Source organism: Melospiza melodia, chromosome 22 (genome assembly GCF_035770615.1).
Source record: "Melospiza melodia melodia isolate bMelMel2 chromosome 22, bMelMel2.pri, whole genome shotgun sequence".
NCBI classification, from domain to species: domain Eukaryota; kingdom Metazoa; phylum Chordata; class Aves; order Passeriformes; family Passerellidae; genus Melospiza; species Melospiza melodia.
This window is the reverse complement of record NC_086215.1, coordinates 5,747,796-5,773,015: the sequence shown is the minus strand read 5'-3', so window position 1 is coordinate 5,773,015 and position 25,220 is coordinate 5,747,796. Positions and strand designations below refer to the sequence as shown.

The 25,220-nt window shown below is 50.8% G+C and overlaps 2 protein-coding genes across 4 annotated transcripts in view; one reads left to right on the top strand and one right to left on the bottom strand.

Annotated features, from left to right (window-relative positions):
• The window catches only part of ASTN2 (astrotactin 2), a 361,347-nt gene that overhangs the window by 232,125 nt on the left and 104,002 nt on the right, over nt 1–25,220 (top strand). The window contains exons 14-17 of the mRNA XM_063174845.1: nt 10–134; nt 491–595; nt 2,586–2,765; nt 24,771–25,036. Coding sequence (XP_063030915.1) covers nt 10–134; nt 491–595; nt 2,586–2,765; nt 24,771–25,036 — 676 coding nt within the window. The remainder of the gene's footprint in view (nt 1–9; nt 135–490; nt 596–2,585; nt 2,766–24,770; nt 25,037–25,220) is intronic.
• TRIM32 (tripartite motif containing 32) lies at nt 8,769–16,524 on the bottom strand. Of its 3 annotated transcripts, none has more exons than XM_063174847.1 (2): nt 16,499–16,524; nt 8,769–13,654 (listed from the first exon to the last, which is right to left on the bottom strand). In XM_063174847.1, exon 2 carries the CDS (start codon nt 13,585–13,587, stop codon nt 11,644–11,646), a length of 1,944 nt encoding a protein of 647 aa, XP_063030917.1. In that variant the 5' UTR covers nt 13,588–13,654; nt 16,499–16,524; the 3' UTR covers nt 8,769–11,643. The 3 variants fall into 3 exon arrangements, with proteins under 3 accessions (XP_063030917.1, XP_063030919.1, XP_063030916.1); XM_063174849.1 differs by lacking the exon at nt 16,499–16,524 and adding an exon at nt 15,556–15,954; XM_063174846.1 differs by lacking the exon at nt 16,499–16,524 and adding an exon at nt 14,761–14,954.

Genomic DNA, 25,220 nt, shown 5'->3' with positions numbered 1-25,220 from the left:
TCTCTGCAGGGAGAATAACTTCATCAAGGACTTCCCGCAGCTGGCTGATGGGCTCCTGGTGATCCCCCTGCCCGTGGAGGAGCAGTGCCGTGGGGTCCTGTCGGAGCCCCTCCCTGATCTGCAGCTCCTCACAGGTACGAGCTGCAAACGGGGTGCAGAGCACAGGAGGGACAACAGGAGCACAGGAGGGCAACCCCTTCTCCCAGCCTGGACCCCAGTGTGGCTCCTGAGGGGCATCATCCCCCGCTTTGTGCCAGGGGCAGAAATAATCTGGGGGATGTGTGAGTCCATCCCAGCAGCATCCCCATCCCTGTGAGCAGTCACAGCCATCCCAATGCTGCTCCAGGTACCCCAGGGCATCACCAGTGAGCTCTCCAGCCCTTCCACCACCCCATTTCTCACCCCTGCAGCACACAGCGAGGTGGGAGGGGGCATTCAGCACTCCCCAGGGCGTGCTCAGCAGTGTCACCCTCCTGCTTTGCCTTTGCAGGGGACATCAAGTACGACGAGGCCATGGGGTACCCCATGGTGCAGCACTGGCGGGTCAGGAGCAACCTCTACAGGGTGAAGCTGAGCTCCATCACACTCTCTGCAGGTGAGGCATCCCAGGGGCAGGGAGATGTGTGTCTGCATGGCTGGGTGGTGGTTTTCTGCCCCAAGAATCCCATTGGCATTTCCTACTTCCGTGCTCTGTTCCCAGCGCTGGGAGGTTGCACCTCCTTTTTTACAGGGGGGAAACTGAGGCAGTGAGTTTGTGCAGCAAGAGGTGAGGTCAAGCGAGTAAGCAGTGAGCAGGAAGGATTTGTTTTGGGGTGTCTGTATATATCTATATGTACAAAAAACAGCCAGTCCCTTAAAAAAGGGTGGTTTCAAAAGGAACTGAAGCACTTGGAAAAGCAGGTCATATAAAGCAGGGAGTCACAGATGAAGAAGGGGTGGGTGGGAGGATCCTGCAAATGTCAAAACATTTCACTGCCACGTTTTTACAGCTACACATTTTGTTTCAGGAATGCTGAAACATTTTGTTGCGACCTGAAATGTTTTGCCTTTTCGTTTCAAAATAGCATTTTTTATTTAAAAATCAACGAGTTTTTAAATGGTGAGAGAAAGGAAAAAAAAAGATTTAGTGCTAACAGGCTGCACAGCCCCAAAATGAAATAACCTGCTCAGAGCTGAAAAAAAAATATGTGGGTTCAGCTCAAAATGAATTCTTCTGGCTTTTTTATTAGAACAACCTTCTCTTTCAATAAACCAACCGACCAACCAGCCAGATAATCTCATTTTGGTGACAGCTATGACGTATTTTCTTGCAGTATGTTTTCCATTCCAGCGCTGAACCAAAACGGTGCTTTCAGCCTGCTCTAAGTGATGCTGAAGTGCTGTGGAGTCACCAGTGTCTCCAGGATATTTCACCTCCACAGGGCAGCAGGGGTCCATCGTGTCTTTGTCCCATGACAGAGGTCCCTGCTGTCCCTATGGATGTTGCTCAAGGGATACCCTGACCTTTGCACATCCACGGAGCTGCCACCAGCCCAGCCCTGTGTGTCCCTCTGGGCTGTCTCCAAATTCCCTAAAAATAGTTCCCAGTTGTGCTGGGTGTTTGCACCAGGGGTGGAACATCTCTGGTGGTGGATACAGCCAAAGGAAGGCCAAGCACATCCTCTGGGGAGAGTGTTAATGATGTGCCAGCAGGCTGAGGAGCAGAGGAGCTGGAAGGATGGGGGTTTTGTGTGTGTTTGTGTGTGTGTACACATGTTCACATGCACATCCCTGCAAAATTATCTGAAAAATCTCTTAGGGAAAGGAATCATAAGGGAAGTCAGAGCCACAGCCTGGGGTATTAACAGCTTGTGGGTTCCAAAGGATCACGTGGAGGCAAAAGAGGAGGGACTGCACCCATGTGGGGTATTGCCAGCAAGGGGGGGCATTAACAGACCACGGACGGGACAGGGCTGCTGTGGAACTGCCTTGAACTGTTTTATTTTCCAGCATCAGTCTCATTATATGATTATGACAATGGGAAGATGCCAGGAGCTCACATCCCAGGCAGCAGACACAGAACTTAATGTTATAACTCACTTTATAAGCTTCTTGACCAATCACACAAAGCAAAAGCACATTGACAGTAGTTCTATCCAACCACTATAAGCACACATAGCTTTGGTTAAAACAATGCTTGCTTATTTCAAATACAATACCTACTTGTAAGCCTTAAAACACAATGCACAGAGCTCCATTATTAAGCTTCAAACTTCCTAATATCTTGCTAGATAAACTTTCTGTAGCTTAGAGAGTTATTCTAGACAAGCGTTAATCCACAGACCTTTGTTTTATTTGCCCTTGCTTTTCTATAGTTTAAATATTTTTTCTGCTGACCTATCTCATGGCTGCTGCATAGCTCTGCTCACAGTTCTGCTGCCTCTGAGGCCTGCATCTTGCAGCTTTCCCAAAACCCTCTAATTTTGTGGATTCCCACAGTGGGACCTTGTATGACCTGAGTAGGAACCTCTGGGGCTCCTCTCCCCTGGGTTATTGATGCCAGCCCTGCCTGGCTGACCTGCCCACCCCCTGCCTCCCTCCCCCAGGCTTTGCAAACATCCTGAAGATCCTGAACAAGGACAGCAGCCGGGAGGAGCTGCTCTCCTTCATCCAGCAGTTTGGCTCCCACTACATCGCCGAGGCGCTCTACGGCTCCGAGTTCAGCTGCACCATCCACTTCCCCAGCAAGAAGGTCCAGCAGCAGCTCTGGCTCCAGTACCAGAAAGGTGAGGAGGGGGATGGCAATGGGCAGGGGCACAAACATCAGGTGTCATGTGCTGGTTTTCACCCATCATCCCCTTTTCCATGCATACACCATCACTGTGCTGGCTAGCTCAGGCAGGAGGTTTGTCCCAAACGGAGTGCTCAGTGTCAGCTGGCACATGTCATCCCTGAGCCACCCTGCCTGCTCCTGCCCTCCAGCTTCCACCCTCTGGCTCCATCCTTGCCCAAGGTGACCCCCTTCCCCCCATAGTGGCCCTCCCATGCCAGGGTCAGCTGATGGAGATGTGACATAAATGAGCTGTCTCAGAATGGCTTTGTTTTATTGCTTGTGACAATGACAGTCTTTAAGGAAGTGCATTAAATCAATAGCAGACTCATTGTGCTACGCCATAAATAATGAGACACATCATTAAACAGGGCAATAAACTTCAGGACTTTGAAGTAATACAATTAGGTTATGTTTATAAAAACTCCCTTATCGCTGTAGCCTCCCATTTGCCAATTCATCTCTCTCCTCCAGGGACTTGGGGGTATGCCCTGGATCTGATATTTTTCTATTCAAAAACTATCTGTGGTGTATCACAGAGCCCATCTTAGGGCTGATGGTGACAGAGGTCATCAGGGCACTTGCATCCTGATCTGGTGGCACTGCCAGGAGCAGCCTCACTTCCTGGAGCCCAGCAGAGAGGGGAGAGGTGTTCTCCCACACACCACCTCCCTTGCTCTTGGCTCATTTTCTTCTCTGTTTCCCCAGTGTAGCTGGTCTTGTAAGTGTATTTATAACAGCCTGTGCTCGTTTGTTTGGGTTTTAAATAGTGATAAATGAAGTTTTCCATAGCAATGCCCCTGTTTAGCAGGAGAAGGCACGTGGAGGTGGGTTGTTTATGTACTCATGGTGTTATTAATCACTTGGGAGCATTCCCTGCAATCCAGGGGCAAATGTGTTGGTGGTGCAGACCCCATGGTCCCAGTGCCATCATCTGGGACAAAACCAAACCCAGACAAGCGTTTCTCAGGAGAATGAGAGGTGGGAATGAGGGGCAGCTGCTGCAGTCCAGGCCTGGCACAAGCACTGCTGCTGTTCCACAATGCTGGGGACAGAGGCGACATGAACAGTGCTTGACTTGGTGGTGAAATATCTCCCATTCCTTCAGTCCCACCTCCCTCATGTCAGGGGCAGCAGTGGCTCAGGGCTCAGCCACAAAGCCCTGGGGTGGCACAGGGCCTCAGTGACAGAATAATTCCCATTTTAGTCCATGGTATGCAGCTGGCTGAGGTGGATCCCTCGCTCCCCACCTGGGTCCTGCCCCCACTCCTGGAGCTGTGCCTGACTGCCCTGGCATTTGTGGGGCACCCAGAGCATCCTTTCCCAGTGCCTGTGAAGCACCAAAGCACTCATGGTGCTCCAGGGATCCCCTGAGGGGTTGCATGCAGTGCCTGGACATAAGCTATTCATTCCTGATTGTGAAACATTTGGGCACCAGGTGCTGAGCTTGTGTTTTTTTCATGGCTCCATCTGTGGTTTTGGTAGCTGGTGGGGTTGGTGAGGTTGAACTTTGGGGCTCTGGGCAATGAAGAGGTAACCCAGTGTTGTATTCAGCTCTTTGATGGCCAGAAAATGCTTTTGGAAGGACATTAAGGATGTTCAGGACTCTTGGAGAGATCAGCCTGTGGACAGAGAAAGTGTCATGGGCGAAACCCAGGGCTCTGTCCCAGGGAAATCCCAGTTAGCCAAGAGAAAGAGCTTGCTGTTCATGGTAGATGGATTTTATTCCCAGCTTCTCTACTGATTTACCCTCATTTTGCCAGCGACATAAGGCAGATAGGAATAAATAGCTCCAGCTAGACAGTTCTGGATGCCTTCTCCACTCAGAACAGCTCTGGCCTGCCGGGCTCCCCGCTGCTCAGCAGCCCGTTCTGAGCTGCTCAGTGAGCACACATATGCATCAGCTCTGATAAATATAAAAGTAGGGCCAGAATAACTGGAATTTGTTAGTGGACAAAACAGGTCACAAGAGGAGGGAGAGAGGAGAGACTCCAGCTAATTGGAACGGCACCAGCTCTGAGAAAAATGCACATTACAGGGTGTTTGCAGCACTACACAGAATTATTTTAATATTTTAATCAACTTCATAAATCAATCTCCAGGCCTCAGGAGGAGGCCTCCAACAATAAAGGCACAATCTGTGCGTAGGGCCCTAATTGAAAACATGGTTTTGAAGAGAAGCTCTCACTGCTGGTGCCAGGGCAGGCTCTGAGCTGGCCTGGAGCTGCCCAGAGCCTGTGAGGAGGGTCAGTATGTGCAGAGCTGTCCCTCCTGCCAGGGGCAGGCACAGGGACACACCTCTGGGACAGCACAGAGCGGGCAGCCTGCTCTGCTGGGGCAGTGACAAGAGTTCCCTTCCTCCTGCAGGAGGATATGGGGGAAATGAGGTGCCAGAGCAGCCTGCCCTTGTTGCCAAGGGTTTGCAGGAGTGAATCCTGCCATGGAGAGGCAGACAGGCACGGTGGCACAGCTGTGGCACAGCCAGCACTGTGCTCCTTCAGGGCAGGAGTGGGAGCATCCCCCAGGCTCCCTCACGGGAACAACCTCAGCCCGTGAGCACACCAAAGCAAACTCCAATTTTACTTCATGCAGAGGGATTAAAAGCCCATTTTTTTGGGCTGCTTGCTCTGGTTCAGTGCAGCCAAGCAATGCTTTAGCACATTGAGTGGCCCCCAAGCAGGGACCTTGAGATGGACCCAGCCATTGATCTGTGCCATGGGAGCCTGCATTGGTTTTCTTCCCTGGTGGAGCCAGCATTTAACACTGATGGTGCCTCATTAAGTTGGTAGCAGTTGTGTGAGGACCTTCATTTGGCAGCTGGGACAAACATGATGTCCCCAGCCAGCTCCAGCTGTGTCTAAGAATGCGTTGGGCCTGATGGGATGGAGGGAACCAGCTTGGTCACAGCGGTGCTGTGGATTTCTGGAGAAACCAGTGTGGTTTCTCCACATGGAGTGCTGGCTGCTGCACAGCAGTGCCTCCATGGCATCCACACTTCTTCTTTTTCTCTGTTCTGTCCCTGCAGTCACTAGGTTGGGGTGGATGAGGTGTTGGGAGATGACACAGCCAGGACAGCTGACCCAAACTGGGTCACTCCTCACCATGATAATAAACCTGGAGGTGGAGGCTGGGAGTCACCCCAACCTCAGAGACTCAGAAACTGCACATCAAGGAAGAGAGTGATCCCTCCATCCAGCAAATTCCCCTGCTAGGAACCACTTCATTCTCTGATAAAAGTTCATCAGACAGCTGGTGGCTCTGTGGTTTCTCATTCTGGCTGGTGAGGAGAAGAAGAGCTTGCTTAGGGAAGAGGAAGATCTGCTCTGAGAGCAAAATCTGACAGCCCTGGTGAGGTTTCTGCAAGAGCTGTTGCAGTTTGCTTATTCCCACTGGAGAAGCCCAGCTGGGAAGCAGGAAGGGATGCTGATGGGCTCAGGATGTGTGTGCCTGGGTGGGGAGATCCAGAGGGTTTCACTGCCCAGCTGGGAGGTTACTTTAGGTCTGCAGTGAGGGAAATGTTTGTTTTTCTTGAATTTCCTATGATCTCTAGATAGAGTTTTCTTGGCTGAGGTTCCCTGGCTACATTGAATGCTCAGCAAGCTCAGCCTGTGGCTGCTGCAATTGGGGGAGATGTTCATGTTCCCTCTCAGTAATTGAACATTTATGGGAATAGTCATGGAGGGGCTGTGTTTGGCAGGTCCTGTCACATTCCCTGAGCCTTTCTGCCCCCTGCCCTCACCAGTGCTTGCTTCTCTTCTCTTGAACAACACTCCATGAACCGCATTTACCTGTAAGAGGTGACAGCTTTCATGCTTTCTTGTGAACTCAGCAGCTTTGATAGGAGATCTTCACAAATATCCTTCACAAAATTAAGGCCAGAGCCTGGAGCTCTGCTAAAACAGCAGTCTATATTCCTCTGAGTGAGGCCTGGGGCTCCCTCCTGTCCTTTCAAGGCTCCATTGGTCTCCCTTCAGGTCTGATACTGCCATTAACACAATTAAGATTGAACTAGTCCACAGGAACCTTTAGTTTTCCTTTCCTAGATGCAATCAGGTGCATTAAGAAAGCTGAAAAGCCACTTTTTAGCTGGTAAAGGACATAATGGGTTTCCCTTATATGTGCTTGGTCAGAAGTAGAACACACAGAATTTCCCTGGTTTTCAGATCTGTCCCTATGTACAACCACTCTATTACCTTTTTAACACTCTTAATTGCTTGGTTTATGTCATCATTTCAAACCCTCAGATTTCAACATTTTGTTCAGAGGAGGTAAAAACACTCTAGCTGGTTGTCATGAAATTTAGTTTAGACTAAAACATGTGCTGTGAGTAAGTCTGCTAAATGACCTTCTGCACTTCTCATTGTAATCCACAATTGCCAGGCAAGTTGAGTAATTAGTTGTGCAAAATGAAATAACTTTAAATCCTCACATTGAGTAATGACCCAGAAAAATCACTTAAGCTATACAATAGGAACAACTCAAAGCATCTGGCTTTATTTTCACTTTTGTAGCTCTACCCTCTTTGATGAGGAACAGGCTCTGCTCCTCATCCCTTCATTCCCTGGCTCCTGGTTTTGCCCAGAACAATGTCCATGGCTCAGCTGTTCTGCCCTAAGAAATCAAAACTTGTGATAAAGCTGCAGGGTAGATCTAACAGCACCATACAAGGGTTGAATAATGTTTGGTAAACCAGAAATTCATACCTGTTTAAAGAGCTGAGCTGAGCCCAAATGATGGAATCCTTTATCCAGACCAGCCAGGTGGCTGCAGAGGGAGGGGAAGGGAAAACCTGCACATGCTGTGGGTGTGCCTGCTGATCAAATGTCCCTGCTGACCATCCAGGAGCCCCTCTGGCACCAGCCAAGCTGGGGTCGAGGCACTTTCACAGCTACAAACCCACCAAACTCAGTCACAGCAGGTTTCCTCACCAGCTCAGCTCTCATGGCAGTTTTGATCTAAAAATAATTCAGTATTGGTGCAACATCACAAGAACAGCCTGAGCTGGTGCCTCCAAGGAAGAGGATTACAAACACAGGACATCAAGGTGTTTTATACCCTCACAGTGTAAAGTCTGAGGTTTTCTAGGTAAGCCCATGGCTCCTGATGTGTCCACTCACCTGGCTGTGTCACCACAAGTCCCCATTGGCACACCAGGGATTACAAACAGAGGAAACCCAGGTGTTTTATACCCTCACAGTGTAAAGTCTGAGGTTTTCTAGGTGAGCCCATGGCTCCTGATGTGTCCACTCACCTGGCTGTGTCACACAGGTCCCCACTGGCAGACCATGGATGAGCCAGGGACACAGGTAGCAGATTACTCACAGCACATGTTTTAGTCTAAACTAAATTGCATTACAACCAGCTAAATTGTTTTTACCTCCTCTGAACAAAATGTTGAAATCTGAGGGTTTAAAATGATGACATAAACCAAGCAATTAAGAGTGTTAAAAAAGTAATAGAATGGTTGTACATAGGGACAGATCTGAAAACCAAGGAAATTCTGTATTCTACTTCTGACCAAGCACATATAAGGGAAACCCATTATGTCCTTCAACAGCTAAAAAGTGGCTTTTCAGCTTTCTTAATGCACCTGATTGCATCTAGGAAAGGAAAACTAAAGGTTCCTGCAGACCAGGCTCCCAAATACAATTGAGCTCCCAGAGCCAGTGAACTGAAACCAGACTTCTGAACCATCAGGTGACAAAGGAGATACTGCCCTTGAGGCAGTGTGAGTTAAGGTACAAAACCACAGCATTTGTTTAGAAAGGTGGGTAGGGAAGTGTCAGGGAAAGTTCCACGAGCCTGCCAGGATCAGATTTCTCCTTGGCAACCTGACACATAAAAGGGTCTCGTAGCCACTGTGCTCCCAATCTAATCCCTGCTGGCTGTAAAATCCAATCTGCCACCAAGGGGAGAAGATGAAGTGTTTTAATAAGAAAATGAGCCGTTTGCAATGCACTTTTAATTGGATCAATTTTTCCTTTATTACACAATCTTTAAAAACCAAACACATACGTATGACCAGACAAGCTCTTCCTCCAGCTACAGAGCAGGAGCCAAACTATTTCAACATAATCCTTAATTACTCCATTTCACCTCGTTTGGCAGATGATCATGACACTGTGTGGGAGCACCACAGCAAGCAGAGCTCTGTAAAATCATCTCAGTCGAGTTTTTTCAGGGGATGTGCAGACCCCGGGTGAAGGACAGCAGATTTTCTTCTTCCCTTTTCTCCTTGAAATCTCAGACTGGAAGAGCTGCAGGCAAATCAGAGCCCCAGGCGCTGACTGCAGTGTCCTGGCCCACCAGTGCCTCTCAGGGTGGTGTTATTTTGTTATTTTTCTTAATCCTCCGAGTGAGAAACAGATGACAGACACTTTGTTTGAACTCTGTAACCAGGAACAGGCTGGAGTAACCAACTGCTCAGTTTACTGCACCAGCTTTTAATTTTTTCCTTTTAATTTTTAAATTTTTTTTTCAAGCACTCCAGGAAATGTTATTGCTAGTAGTTGTGCTGATTATTGCAAAAAAAAAAAAATCCACGAGAACAGAAAATTACAGAGGTACATATTATCATAGATAATATTGCTTTAATTATTCAGGTCCACAGTAGTCTCCTGTGTGGAGAAGTTCTTGGAAACAGGAGAAATGTTTAAAAGAAAGCAGAAGGAGAGGAGCTGCCACTGCCATAAAACTGGAAAAATGCCTTCAGTTACAATGTCATGAACTGCAGCACAGCCCAGTAATCATCATCACTTCCCCAAAACACATATTCAAGATGAGAAAGGCTCCTCAAATTGCTGTCACATGCCTTGGGCAACTGCCCCCTCCCACCAAAAAAGAGAAGCAGAGAATGTGAATAGCAATGTAAAAGTTGGTAGCCTTGGCAAGCACAGGGAGCAGCTCAGGAGGGAAGGGGAGCAGGGTCCCCTGGGCTGCCTCAGCACCACCAACCACCTCCTGTCTTAGCTCCCTTCTCCACAAGCTTTTCCCAGTACATTATAGCAGGGGAAATTGGAAGCTGCCCTGATGGAAGCTCCATCACACAGCTGTGTTTGTGCGCTCACCCCTTCAGCACTGGCTGAGCACAACAAAGAGAGGGAAAAAACCACCCAAATCCCACCAAAATCTGCTTCCAGCATTCTTTCTGCAATCCCTTTAACTGCCAAACATCCAGCTAGAGCAGCAGCAGCTCACCAACCTGTTTCCCTTTGCTGTTTCAGCAGGGAAAAGTATATGGGCTTAAAAAAGAATAAAAATCACCTGTTGCAAACATGTTGTAGGACAAGTAGCAAACAATTTGCTGGAGCATGGCAGCCACTATAAAATCAGCTTTTATATTGTCTGTCGTGGCCCCAAATTTGCAACTACGCTGTTGATGGCAACAAATAAATGCACTGCAGTGTAACTATTATCTGTGGCAGATTAACATGCTACCACTGTGCCCTATTTAAATGCATCTTTCCTTCAATAAACTATTCTGGGCGAGCAGCACCACACTGAGGTACACATTTATCAGCCAGGAGAGCAGCTCTGTGGGGGCCTTGGTTCACACAGCTGCAGTTTTGTGCTTCATTTGGCCCAAAGCCTTGATGAGCAGAAATGCTGGTGCCTGCTGATGTCGTGGAAAAAAAGAATTACTAAAAAGAAAAAAAAAAATAATCTGAGGAATGTAGTGTTTTGCTGTGCAAGGGGAAAAAAGGCAGTGCACCAATGGATGTGCTTCTAAACCTTAAAAAACCAGAAGTGAAATAGTCCCCCCTGCCCATCCTTATCTCAAAAGTGAGTAACTTGCACAGAGGAGGTGCAGATGAGTGGAAAACTATTGCTAAATGCAGTGGTCTGGAATGCAGAGCACTGAAGTGCAGGTGAACATACAATACGCTGTATTTAATCTCATTTCCTACTATCTCCCAGTCTTATTCCCCCACCTCTTCCCCCCTTCCCCAGGAAGTTTTAGATACCAGATAGACCTTCCAAAGAGAGTTTCCAGGACACATTTAATAATAAAACAACAGTAAGTAGCAACCCTAGATTTCCCCTCTTTTTTCTTTTTTTTTCTCCAGCCCCCTCCCTTTTTACCCCCTTCTATCTAGCAGAACTCTGATTAGCAATAAAACCCCTGTCTTCTTACAACTCAGGAAAAAAGAGGGCAATTTTCTGGCTCAGCTCGGTCTCCCACGATTGCACAGTACTCACTTCACACAGAACAGACACAATTCACAAATGGCACGACGGGGCAATCTCCTGAACACCAGAAAAATGGGAGAGACAACCCTGCCTCGTCAGGGTGGAAGCAAAGCTTCATCTCCGTGCAGCTGAAGTGGCCATTTCGTTTTATGCAGTGCTGCAAGCACAAATTGCTCTCTCTAGGAGTTGCCCAGACAACTGCTACCCAGTTCCTTGCAAGTGCCACAGGATTGCCTCTGCTAGTTCTCTAAGGGAAGGTGATTTAGAGCAGTCAGTCAGTGTTTATGGCACAAAGAAAGACACAATGGTTGAAGCTGGAAGTGTAGGAGATGTGTGGCATAAGGAGGTGAAGAGGTTTATGGAGTGACTAGTCACAAGAACCAAGACTGCAAAGGATGGATCCTTTCCATCGCGCTTGTCCTTATTTGTAGGGATTTTATATAAAAAAGAAGAAGAAAAAGCAGACCACCACCACCGCCACAAAAGCTATTTTGTTTCTAAACACAGAACATGATGACCTCTATGCCAAATCCCCTTCAGCTATGGCACAATCTTCCTGAAGGCTTGACACTGGTTCCCGTCGGATTGCAAGGAGGCTGCGAGAATCTCCACTGCCAAGACAGGCTTTGCTTGCAACCAAGCCTTTAAGGGGTGGAGTATCTTCTCAGGTGGTAACTGTAGATCTTAATGCAGTGATCCCAACAGTCCAGCACCAGCAGCTGCCCTTTGGGAGTAACAGCAATACCCACCGGGCAGGTGAGTCCCTCCCGGATGAGGATGTTGTAGCCTCCTCCTTTAGGAAAATGCAGGATTTCCTTACGACTGCTGTCAGCAACGATCAGGTCTCCCCTGGAATCAACACACATCCCAGCAATGCACCTGAAATCCTCATTCTCAGAGAAGAAATGGCTGATCTGGCGTCCCAGCTGCCCGTCTGGGCCGATGGAGCCGATGGAGAAGCCTCCTTCCAAGTGGTGCTCGTACTGCCGGTTCTCCAGGTTGAGCCCCAGCCCCTGAGTGAAGTAAATGGTCCCTTCAGCGTCGCAGGTGACAAACTTGGGGCGCACGGCGCTGCACAGGCAGCTGTACTTCACCACCCCCACGCCACGGTCCACGGTGAAGCACCAGAGCTTGCCCCCTTCCACGTCAGTGACCACGAACTGGCCCGAGGGCAGCGCGGCGATGCCCCAGGGCTTGCTCAGCTGGCTGCGGTGACACGCCACGCAGTGGCCATCCATGGTGTACACCTTGACGGAGTTGTCGTAGCTGTCTGTCACACCGATCAGCCCGTGGCAGTTCATGGTGACAGAGAGAGGGGTCAAGTTGGGTAAATCTGCTCCAAGGAAACTCAGCACGAAGCTGTCGATGCCGCTGGGGCTCCGGCGGATCTCCTTCAGGAAGCCCTTGCGGGTAAAAACCTGGATTCGGAAGTTGCCCCGGTCGGCCACGAGCACCTCGCCTTGGCTGGTGACGTGCAGGCTCACGGGGAGGTTGAACATCCCTGGCAGGCTGCCCTTGGAGCCCATCTTCTTGATGAAGGAACACTGCTGGATGCTGGTGGCTGCTTCAGGCATCCTCGGCTTGGCTGGCGAGGAATGGGGCGTGCAGCTGGGCTCCTCCTGCACCAGCTCAGGCTCCCTAAATGGTATAAAGGAGGATGCTGCATTTTCCATGAGGGATTCCTCCACGTTAACGGTGCGGGGTTTCTTCACCACCTGCCCAATCTGCAGTGGTCCCACGTGGCTCACCTTAAGGAGTTCCACCTCCTGGAGAGTCAGCTCCCTCGGGAGACTGTTTGTCAGTTCTGGCTCTTCCTCATCCCCCGTCTCCTCCAGGAGAGCTATATCCCCCTGCTTTATTTTGGCAAGGAAATAGTCACAGCGAGACATTATCTGCACTTCTGCTAAGTTCAGCAGGTAAGCCTGCTCTTCCATCACCTGGTTATTTATCTTCTCCACTTCAGTCAAAGAGGTGGTGAAGAACTTGCGTGACCTGGCCAGTTCTTCCTGGATCTTGCGCTCCTCTTTGCTGTACTCCTGCAGAACCCCTTTGTATCTGGATTGCAGGTCCCTTGAAACATCCTCCAGAGCAGCTTTCCTTTTCTGCAGATCACCCATGAGCTCCCGAAGCCTGGCAAGCCTCGTTCCAAATTCCCTCCTACGCTCCTCAGCTGCCTCTTTGATAGCCATGACTCTGTGTCCTGGGGGCATGTGCGAAGCCTCCTTGCACGGCTCACACAAAACCAAGCTACAGCTCTTGCAAAAGTGTCTTGGCAGCCTCCTCCCGCAGACCTTGCACATGAGGAGTCCCACCACTTCCCCCAGGCCGGCCGTGTCGATGATCTTCAGCACGGTGAGGTTGTCGGTGAGCTGAGCCAAGCTGGTGATCCGCGTGATCTTGCTGCAGAAGGGGCAGCGGATCCCGTTGATGCTGTTTGCCAGGAGCTTCTCCAGGCACTGCTTGCAGATGGTGTGGCCACAGTGCAGCAGTTTGGGCCTCAGGTGCTCCTCGGTGAAGGACTCCATGCAGATGGGGCACTCCAGGACCTCTCGCAGCGCGTCCGAGTTGAGATAAGGGGCGGCAGCCATGGTGCTCCGAGGCAGCTTTATCCAGCACGGTGCCTCGTGCTCACATCTATTCCAAGGTGCTCTGATTCTGTCCAGGAAGAAAAAAGGGAAATGTGATTTATGTCACCACCAGCAGTTACGTATAAATGCAATTTATTTCTGACTTATCGCCTAACCCTGCAGAAAAAGGAACCCAGTTAGCTTTTCCATGTTGGGAAGGATAGATTAGTCATAGCTAATCTCAGGGTGGGCAAATTTCAAAACTAACTTGCAGCTCCCAGTGCGATGAATTATTCACTTGCAAAATTTGTAAAGTAGAACTGAAAGCAGTGTAATGGCACCAATATGGAAGCCCAGTAGATATTGATGACTGAATCATCTCCTCATGGCGCCCATCTCCTGCTGCCAAGCCTCTGAGTTTACATAATTTACTGAAACCCAGGGAGATTAAACCAGGCATTCAAAATGTTGCACATCAAAGAAGGAACCAGATGGTGCGATGCTTTAGGACATTAATAGATCACCTCTGGAGACCTGCATTCAGATGTGACATCAGATACCAACAAAATGAATGTGCCTGCTTCACTCTGCTTTGCTAGAGAGCCAAAACACATTTTCAAGGTTTCATACATTTGCTTTCATAGAGGAAGTGAAAGTAGCAGCAATGCTCTGTCAGCTTCTGCTCGTTCTGGGGGTGACTGTGCACGCTGAAAACACACAGAGGAGGTTTGATGCCAGTGCATCTCAGTAACCTCTGCCATGCTGCACCATGCTTCATGCCAATTAAACACGGCTCAGGCAGGTATTAGCGATAATGGAGCTAACAGACAGCTCCAAACATCTGAACTCCAAACATCTGAACTCCAAACAGACTCCCAGTGTTCGCTATTAGCTCCTGAACTCAGCTTAACTGCATTTAATTTCTCCTCGTTTCACAATCTCACAACGTTGACCTCATTCTTGTCCCCTGGTTCAGTTTTACACCACTCTGGTTGCTGTTCAGCTTCAATCCAGGTTTCTCCACCCTCACATCCCTCCCAGCAGGGAGCAGATCCCAGCAGCTCTCCTGCCAAAGCAGCCATCCATTCAAAAGGAACAGAACAGGGCTCACATCATTAAGTTATTATTCACTAGACTGGGTTTCAAATCCTTTGTTATTGTACTGCTTAGCCACTAAAAAATAGGGAAGAAAACCTTTCTCCTAGGGAAGACGAGGAGGAGAAGGAAGTAGTGAAGTCTTTGAAATGAAGAGACAGTGGAAGAGGGATGTGAACACAGCTCTCTCTGAGAAATGGCTGCATGCACACAGCATTCTCACTTCCCTGCTGGGTCTGCTGCCTTTCTCTTTGGGAAGGATTCTGTGTATTTCAGTTTGCTGTGTGCTCCTGTGCAGAAAAACAGCTGCAAGGAAGAAAAGTTCTTTATGCTCATAGAGAAGAGAAAAAAAAAAAAAAAAAGCCCCCTAATTTTAATTTGTCAGCTGCAGTTCAGAATCATTAAAGCCTGTATTTCAGGAAGGGATTCAGTGGCATGGCAGAATCTCCTGGCACCATGCTGGGATCAGCTCACCAGTGGCAGGTTGAGTAGCACAGCCCTGGCCCTGGGGAAGCAGAAACCTGGGCACTGCCATGGAGAACAGAAACATTCCTCTGAGGGAGGAAAAATCTGTGATTTAAAATGGTTTTAAAAAATGAAACACAGGATACCAGGTTCATTATTCTTACTTTCCTTGGAAACACGTCAAAAGACTGGCTTAGGGAAGGACGAGGGAGCAGCACAGGCACCAAGTACTGAGAGTTACATTAAAAGCTCCCTTTAAAACAAGTATTTTCATTAAAGAACAACGGCAGATGGGATTTTAAGTCAGGTTGGGCTTTTAGAGAGCTGATTTGTATGACATTCTTTTCATATGTAACCCCCTTTATCGGAATGTCAGCATGCCCTCAGTAATGGGACATTATTTTTTTTTTCCTTTTATCTCCCTCTTACACTCGGCTGTGCCTCCATGGAAGTTTCCTTAACAGAGAGTTGTTCTTGCATGTCGGTCCCTCCCGGGGCAGTTCCTCTGACGCAGAGCAGGGTATTACAGAAAGCCTCAGCTGAGGATCAAGCCATAAAACCGTGAATTATGCCAGTTTGGTTTCCTTACGTTCGGAAGAAATTTCCTGCCGCGGTTTCTCTTGTCACCTGGTAGTTTTTAGTGAGCGTTTGCGGTGACAACACCGGCTTCACTTGTAATTCAGAGCTCGTACCATGAACGAGGGAAAATAATGGGGTAATGCTGCAAAATAAGCGCCGCTGACAGGAGTTATCACAACAACAAAACCAGCAGGACAACCCCTCGGTTTGGGCGGGTTTCAGTGAATAATCCAAGGGTTTGGTTGGAAGGACCTTCACGATGGCCTGATCGAACCCTGGCCGTGGGCAGGGGGACCGCGCCGGGGCGGGGGGGGGTTCACTGAATAATCCAGGGTTTGGGATGGAAGGACCTTAACGCTGGCCTGATCGCAACCTTGTCAGGGGCAGGGGGAACACGTTCCACCAGCCCGGCCCTGGGCACTGCGGGGATGGGGCGGCCATGGAGTGAGTGCCCGGTGCTGCTGTGTGCCCGCACAGAGCGCACGCCCAGCTCCGTGTGCCCGCGGCTGGGCTGGGTTCAATGGCGGCGGGGCGGGCGAGGGCTGGTACGAGCCCCTCTGCCGCTGCTGCCGGGGGGGGACGGGGCGAGGCGGCCCCTCTCTCCTATGCCTCAGCGCGGCGGGGCGCGGCCCGGTGGCCCCCTTCCATTCCATTCCATCCCCTCCGTTCCATTCTTTCCCATTCCCTTCCATCCCCTCCCGTCCCCTCAGGCCGCCCGCCCGGGGGTCCCGCCGTGCCCGCCCCGCCCTGCAGGGGGCGCCGCCGCCGCCGCGGCCCCGCGCGCGCTCCTCACCTGCCGCCGCTCCGGGCCGCGCCGCTCCCGGCGTGCGCCGCGCGCCGCGCGTCACGTGAGCGCGCCCGCGGGGCCTGCCGGGAAATGGAGTCCGGGGCTGAGGGTGGGATTGGGGGGGGGACACACCGGGGGGACACCGCGACACCGGCACCGGCACGGGGGGGCTGGGGCGGAGGGGAGGGGCCGCGGGATGGAGCTCGGGTCTGCCGGGTCTGTGCTGCGGCTCGTGGTGAAGGGAAAGGTTAAAAGTAACAAAGGGGAAGCAGAAACGTCTGTTCGGATTTGGGTTCTTTTGTTTGGTTGGTTGGGCTTTTTTTGTTATATACCATTTCGGCACGCGCAGGTTATTCATTGCTCTTTCCCTGATCAGGCAGCGCTGCTGCAGGATCAGCCCCTTCCCTTCCCTTCCCTTCCCTTCCCTTCCCTTCCCTTCCCTTCCCTTCCCTTCCCTTCCCTTCCCTTCCCTTCCCTTCCCTTCCCTTCCCTTCCCTTCCCTTCCCTTCCCTTCCCTTCCCTTCCCTTCCCTTCCCTTCCCTTTTCCCTTGCCTTGCATTCCCTTCTCATTTCCCTTTTCCTTTCCCATTCCCTTCCCCTTTTCCCTTTATCTCTCCCCTTCCCTTTCCCCAGCAGGTTCCTGAGTGTTTGATAGCTTTTACATCACCTACTGAAAACATGTATTTCCCTTCCACACCATGCCTTGGAGCACCCTGCAGGCTCCAGGACAAAAAGGACATTTTTGGGTACAGCTGAAGCTGTGAGCAGTGGCAGCCAGAGGCAGGGATGTGGCCACTGGCCTATGGCTGGGCTCTGCCCCCTGTTTCCTGCAGCCAGTGTCACCATCAGGAGCACCGACCCCATTCCAGCCCCATCTTTGCTTGAATATCATGAACCTGCTTTAGGGATGGCAGAGACCCCTGTGCTGTGGCCCTGTGGGGCTGCAGAGCAAACTGAGGAGTGCCAGGGCTTGGGGCTTCCTTTGGGATCAGGGGGAGCCACAGGAACCGTGTCCTTCACACCCCAGTGCCCAGGCAGCATCCCGTGCTCAGCCCAGGGCTGAGGTGCAGCTGGGGCTCTGGAGGCTCAGCCTGGCAGGAATTCAGTGCCTGAGGAAGAGGCAAGCCCTCAGTTTAACCATTTCCCAAAATCCCTCCATTGCCCTCTCAGCCTGCAGTGTTTTTCCACTGCTCACGTGCTCCGGCCGCCCTGACCTGTGCTGAAGGAAGCACTTGCATAATGCAGCAAGGCTGGCCACCTTCTGCTGCTCTTGGTGGGTTTTTTTCCACTTTGTTTAGAAAAGAAGAGTTCGTTTGGAAGGGATCTAGGTCCCTGGAGCTGCAGGGATCAGCAGTGTGGGCAGAGGGTGCACTCAGAGGCAGCAGGAGCAGATGCAAAGCCTGGCCAGGGTTGCAGAAGAAAATGAGATTTCTGTATTTTTTTAAACTGACTCCCCGATTTCAAGCCCCAGTGGCTCCCTGGGGGTGTTGCTGTGCCCAAGAAGGGGACACAGGGTTCACTCCCAGTTCCTGGCCTCACCAGGGAAATGCTTTTTCAGTCCCTGATCTATGGGGAAGAAAAATGGATGTAAACATTGAAACCAGGGTGGTCTGGCAGATCTTGTGAGGCCACCCACACCTGAAAATGAGCAGGGTGAGGAAAAAACAATGCTAGAAATAGGAAATAATCTTACAATGCATCCTGGGGAGAAAACAAAGGACTCTCTGGATTTAATTAGAGGCGACAATGACCTGCTGATGATGTTATCCATCATGTGCCAGTATGGGGACCCTACATGAGAAGGAAGGATGGGAAGGTTGTCCAGCCTGGGACCCCGGTCACCCTGCCAAAGTTCCTTTGCCTAAGCTGTGTTACAGGGGACGCTTTTGAAATCCCCTTTTACAGATGGTTATCAGAGGTTTCTAAGAGCTCTTTTTTTCTTAATACCTCGGGCTTGCAAGTGTGTAAATGTCTCATCTGAAGCTGAGGTGAGATCCTGCCTGTCCAGCCTGCAGGCAGCAGAGATGATCTGCCCCCAGATTCTCTTTGCTGGTGATGCCTCAGGTTTCAGCTTTTGTATTTTTCACATTCTGTGCTGCTTTAGTGTGTGGGTCTGGGTTCATATCAGGGGATGCTGAGCTCTGTGCACAGAGCAGGGAGACAAAACAATTCCTGCTCCAGCTGGGCACCAAGGACAAATGATCCAAATCTCAGCCCAAGAGCACAAACACCGTGGGCTGGAGAGAGAAAAACAAGCAGGGTGGGACTGCCTGGGCTAAAGCTGGAATGGGACAATGAACTGCAAGGTGCAAATGGAGCAGAACTGATCACAGGGAGAGACCCCGTGCCCGGCCGTGCATTTTGGGACCATTTTGGTTCATCTTGGGTGCAGCCCTGGCTGGGCTCTTGTGCTGCCCAAGGTGGATCCATGGAGGAGATCCTTTTAATAAATCCCTGCTTTATTCTTTAGCTCTGTTCAGCCTCTGTTCTAGGGCAGCCTGCACAAGGGGATGCCTTTGGGATCATCCCTGGGGCAGTGAGGCTGGGGCAGGCCAGGGCCCAAGGACAAGTGCCACCAGTCACAAGCACAGTGATGGAGGTCACTGTTCACATCTTGGTGTTGGATGTCAGGATTGTGTTTAATTGAGTTTGGTTAATCAGCTGGGAGCACAGCATCATCAGGGAGAGGGGGTGTGAAGAGGGGCAGAGGCAGTGTGGACATAAAGGTGCTCTTCACCTGGGACTGTGGTGACAGGAGAAGGAGTTACGAGTACAAATTGAAACAGGGAAATTTACATTAGATATTGAGAAGTTTTATTGTGAGGGTGGTGAGGCACTGGCACAGGTTTCCCAGTGGGACATTGTGGCTACTCCATTCCTGGATGTGCTCAAAACGAAGTTGGATGGGGCTTGGAGCAACCTGGTCTAGTGGGAGACATCCCATCCCATGGCACAGGGTTAGAACAGGGTGATCTTTAAAGTCCACTCCAGCCCCTTCACATTCTATAAGCAGGAGATGAAAAGGAGTCATGGAGCCTCACTCTCGGGAGTTTATCAAGCCCTGACACCCAGGGGATGTGACACATTCTGTGTGCCACACTGAGGCTGGGCTGAAGATGGAAGGATGAGACCCCACGGGTGGCACGGAGGGGCCGTGGGGTGAGGGCAGCAGGATGTGTATGGCAGGATGGTGTGTATGGCAGGATGGTGTGCCCAAAGCCAGGATGCTGTGCATGGTGGGATGGTGTGTATGGCAGGATGGTGTGCCATATCCTGGGATGATGTGCTGCATCCTGCGATGGTGTGTCACATGCCAGGATGATGTTTGGCAAGCCGGCGTGATGTGCCCATGCCAGGATGGTGTTCCCAAAGCAGGGATGGTGTTCCCAAAACTGAGATGCTGTGCCACATCCTGGAATGGTGTGCCACATCCTGGCATAGTGCGCCTATACTGGGAGGGTGTTCCCAGAACAGCGATGGTTTGCCGCATGCCGGGATGATGTTCAGCATGCTAGGACGGTATTCCCAAAACCAGGTCGGTGTTCCCGAAGCCGGGACGGTGTTCCCGAAGCCGGGACGGTGTTCCCGGTGCCGGGCTCCCAGCGCCGTCCCGCCGCGGTGCCACGAGAGGGCAGCAGGGCCCCACGGACCGGCTCGGGCACTGCCGGGACCCCGCCGCGGGGAGGGACGGACGGACGGACGGACGGACGGACAGCCCCGCAGTGCCCATCGCACAGTCTCCATCGGAGCCCGCATGCCGCAGTCCCCCGGCGGAGCACATGGCAGTGGCATTCCCGCCGGGGATTCCCTCGGGAGCGATCCCCTGCCCAGCCCACGCTGAGCTCCGGGACTGGGGTGTTGGTGCTTGTTTGGTGGTTTGGCTGGGGTGGTGTTTCCCCCTCATCCTAGAGTGGTTTGGGTTTGGAGGGATCTTAAATCCCATCCAGCGCCACCCCTGCCATGGCAGGGACACCTCCCACTGTCCCAGGCTGCTCCCAGCCCTGCCCAGCCTGGCCTTGGGCACTGCCAGGGATCCAGGGGCAGCCACAGCTGCTCTGGGCACCCTGTGCCAGGGCCTGCCCACCCTCATGGGAAAGAATCGATTCCTGATGTCCCATCTAACCTCACTCTCTGCCTGCCATTCCCTCTTGTCCTGTCCCATCCTTCCTGCACACGTGGATGTGTGTGCCAGACTCACTCCCCTGGACACTGTGCCCACACCTTCCTCACAGCTCCAGCAGTGTTTGCCATCACTAACAATGGCCAGCATTAAATCTGCCCAATCTCTTCACAGACCTGGTGGCCACTGCACTGACAGCATTTCAGTGCAGGAGAAATTCCCAGGCAAACACATCTATTGATTTCCTTTCTAACTCCCTTTGGATGGATTTGCCAGCAAAAAGGGTATTATTCCACCAGGAGATAAACAGGCAGCCTGTGTCAGTGGGAGTGTCCTGGCCACAAGTCCCCACTGTCCCACCTGTGGTGGCACTAGATTTGTCCAGTGAAGGGTGCTGTATGGGGAAGGTGGACCAGAATTCCCTCTTTCTTGCATAAAATGCATATCCCAGGTCTTAAATCAAGCCCAGCTGAGCAGCCTGTTGGTGTTGGTGGGGTTAACCTGCTGAGCCTGCAGGAATCCCTCCCTGGGTCTGTTCCCACTGTTCCCCCTACAGCTCCAGCTGGAGAGCCTTCTCCTGTCCTTGTTCCAAGCATTTCTGCTCTTCAGGAGATATCACATCCTAGCCCTGATGTAGCTGCATTCTTGTGGCAAGTGGAATGGTTCCCAGTTTTGGGATGACTTGGGGATCCTTTGGAAGAGGTGTTGTATGAAATGCTGAGTCTGACTAGGAAGCCCATCTTCCCCTGGGAGCTCTCAGGACAGGACAGCACTCCAGTACAAGTTAGGCATTCTGCTGTTGTTTCTGCTGTAGTGGTGGTGTTACCCTGCTCCCTCGTGTCCAGGCACCAGGAGGTGCTGCTGGTAATGCTGGAAGCATTTTCCCACATCAGCAACTGCTGCATCCTGAGCAGGGACCCCTCTGTGCAGGCACACACCTCCTGTTACAGGATTATAAAACTCTGCTGGAGCCCAGAAATGGAGCCAGGCACCCCAGCAGGCAGACAGTACCTCTGCACACCCTGTTCTGCTCATTCTCCCTTCCTTACACAAGGCCTGATGCCTGACACAAAGCTGTTATCTTATTTGTTTGGTGGTGGTAGTTTTTTCCTTATTTTGTTGGTTGGTTTTTGGGGTTTTGTTTTTGGTTTTTTTTGTTTTTGTTTTTTTGTTTGTTTTTTTTTTTGTTTGTTTGTTTTTTAAATCCATATTTCAGACAAACAAACTAAAACTCTCACAAGTTGCCATGATGTGTCCAACTGCAGCTGAGGCTCTCTGCTCCCAAACAGATGTTTCCAGGGTTCAGCTGGGTTGCCATCAGTGTTAGTGGCAGCATGTTCATATTCAGGGAGTGATGAGGGATCCCTGTATCCTCACTGCTGCAGCTCTCCTCCTCTTCCCAGAAAGGACCTTGGGAGTGTCCTGTCAGGGATCACCTGCAAAGCCTTTCCCCAGGACTGTGGCAGAGGTTTTGCAGGAGTGTCCTGGGGGATTATCCTGTTCTATATAGGCAGTAAAAGCCAGGCTGAGCCTACAAGAACTTGTGGGGCTTCTCCAGTTCACTGCTGAGCCCTCTCCTTGCATGCAGGGAGCTGGAGAGAGAACCAAAACTCATGTCAGATGTAGGGCAGGGGGAAATTGAGGGTCCCCAGTCCCATCTTCCCAGGCTGTAGTTGCAATGGCAGCTGCAGGTGTGCGTTTTGGAGGGAAAATACCTCTCAGATCTGAAGATCTCCTCTGTGAGATGCCCTGAGTGGTGGGCGGGGGATGTGGGTGGGATGAGAGGGAAGTTCTGTGTCCAGCAAGGAAACCTCCAGCTTTCTAGGGATGAGGCACCTGAGCAAGCAGATGAGGAGCATCTCCTCCTCAGTGCCTCTCTCTGGCTCTGGAGGAGCTGGCTCACAAGCAGGGAGTGCTGCTGGTGCTCCCAGATAGGTCCCAGCAGCAGAAATGGGGGGATTGTTTTGTTAGGGCTGTGTGTAAGCGTCCCAAACCCATCTCACAAAAGGTAGCAGGAGCTGCCATCCAGTGCTGATGCCATCTAAGTGTTTGTCTGGATGAGAGCTGGCAATCTGACAATGCAGCCAGTTTCCCTCTGCTAACCCTGGTCCTGTTTCATTTTCCTCCTTTGGAGTTGTACCCAGAGCCCTCATACAAGGGAACACCATGGATCTTTGTCAGCCTGCAAAGGAATCCTTTTCCCCAGTGCAGCTGGGATCTGTTCTAAAGAGGATGAACTGCACACAGCCAATTCCACCTCAGCCATGAAGCCTGCTCTGCTCACAGGTCTGCCATGAATCACCCAGCTTTTGGTTAATCTGTCACTGAGCCCATGGCTGCTGGGGAAGGGCAGCTTCTCTGCTCACAGTTTTCTACCTTACCTCATTTTCAGAGCTCTGGGCCTTCCCCAGTGCAGCTCCACCTGGGCACTGCTGCTCCTGAAATGGTTTTGTTCCCACTGGTTGGATTTATAGTGATATATAATTCTTAGCTATAAGGCAAATAACTCAGAAGGAAGGTTTGATATCCCATTGCCAGTCATGAGATAACTGATTCCACTGTCTTTTCAGCCCTGTGTTCATGTCCTCCCTTAAAGCATGGCTCCAAAACTCCCTTCTCCATGAAGGGTCTCTAAAGCTGCTTCAGCTCTGGTGAAGCAGCTTTGCAGCCCAGAAGTGTAATTATCTCCTTTCTCTTCCACACATACTTCAGTGGTGATGTTAGAAGATGCTACTCTTGGTGACAAATGAGACGAGGCTCATGGTATCCTCCTATAAATTCCTTCTTTCTCTGCCACCCTGTTTTTCAAGGCTTCATGGTTTTTCCCTTATGAGACTTGAAGTTGCCTGGAGCTGATCTTCTGGAAAATAATCTCTCCAAGAAGCAGCTCCAACTCCTGTTTCCCATGTCTGTGTACACCAGTGTCTCCCTAGATGTTGAAAACATCTCCCTACAACCTTCTTTTAATTTATCTTAGCAACTGCTCCCCTTCTATTCCACTGAAACACGGGTTGGTTGGAATTTGCTCGTTCTCCCCGTGACAGCTTTGATCCTGTGCACAGAAGTGTTCCCTGACAGGCAGACGGCAGGGAAGGGCTGTCCCTAGCCCGAGGGCTCAGGGAGTCATGAATGAATGCTGTTTACTTGTATTTCCAAGTGGCTTGTGCCTTGCCAGATCAGCTGCATGTCACTGCAAGCCGAGCGTGCTGAGACAACCCTTGCTCCTCTTCCACTCCTCTCAGCACTGGGAATTTGTTGCTAGAGGCAACAGCCATAAGATGAAGAAAGCTTTTTCTTCTGTAGGTGTGTCACCAGGCTATAAAAGTTGGGCCTTCTTGGGTCAACCCAGCTACAGACAAAGAATTTAAATGGAAGTGTACAGGGCAGGCATTGGTGTTGTGTCTCCTTTTCTCAAGTGTGATGCTTCCCTTGGCCTTAGCAAGTGTTTGGAGGAGCACAGAACAAAGTAAAGGTTCTCCAGGTTTATTCCCTTGTGCTTAAACCCACCAGGAGGTTTCCCAGTGGGTTTCAAAGGCCTGAATGTTTCCTGAGAGCAGTGTTGGCAGTTTGGTTTTGGTAATGCCTCCGTCTGTTCTCCAAGCACTGAGTTTGTTCTCATATATCCTTTTCCCCACTGCCAAGGGGATCCATCCTTCCATGTAGTCTTTTTGCAGCCTCTTTGGATCCATTTCACTGCCCTGGATAATGTCACCCACAAGAGTGACCTGAGGACCACAAGGACTGGAGGGAGCTGGTGTTAGAGTGGAGATAAAGGGCATTCAGCTCCTTGGCCTGGTCCCTTTGGAGATGTTTCTCTTTGGCAGGAAAGATACACTGAGGTGATTTTGTCTCATTTTGGAGCACAGAAAGTGGATATGCAAGTTAGAAAAAGGAAGAACATGAGTTAGAAAAGAGAAGACCAATCAGTTCTGTCAGTTTAGATGTGCTTGTCTGGAAAAGCTCACACTTCCAAGGAGTGACCTGCAAGTCCTGTTTTTCTCCTTCTCTCCTTGACCTTTCTTTTTTTTTCCTGCTCCCACCTGGCCTACACCTTCAGCAGCTCCATTTATCATGACTGGAGGACAGTTTGGCTTTGGGAAGAGCCCTGAGCTGAGCTTTGTTTAACCCTGTTTGGTTTCTTCCTTTCCCTTAACCCAGAAACAACTGAGCTCGGGAACAAGAAGGAGCTGAAATCCATGCCCTTCATCACGTACCTGTCAGGCCTGCTGACAGCCCAGATGCTGTCAGACGACCACCTGATCTCAGGTGTGGAGATCCACTGCGAGGAGAAAGGGCGCTGTCCCTCCACCTGCCACCTGTGCCGGCGGCCTGGCAAGGAGCAGCTCAGCCCCACGCCGGTCCTGCTGGAGATCAACAGGGTGGTGCCTCTGTATGCTCTGATCCAGGACAACGACACCAGGGAGGTGAGTGACGGGCCAGCCCCACCTCTGGGACCTCACCCTGCCCCCTTTTGGGTCCCCTCCTGCAGTTCCCTGGAGTGAGGGGGGTTGTGTTCATGTGTGGGATTCTGTTGGGGAAGATGAAACAGGAAAGCCTTATAAATATGATTGTCTGGCAAAAGATTTTGAGAATATGGAAACTATAAGT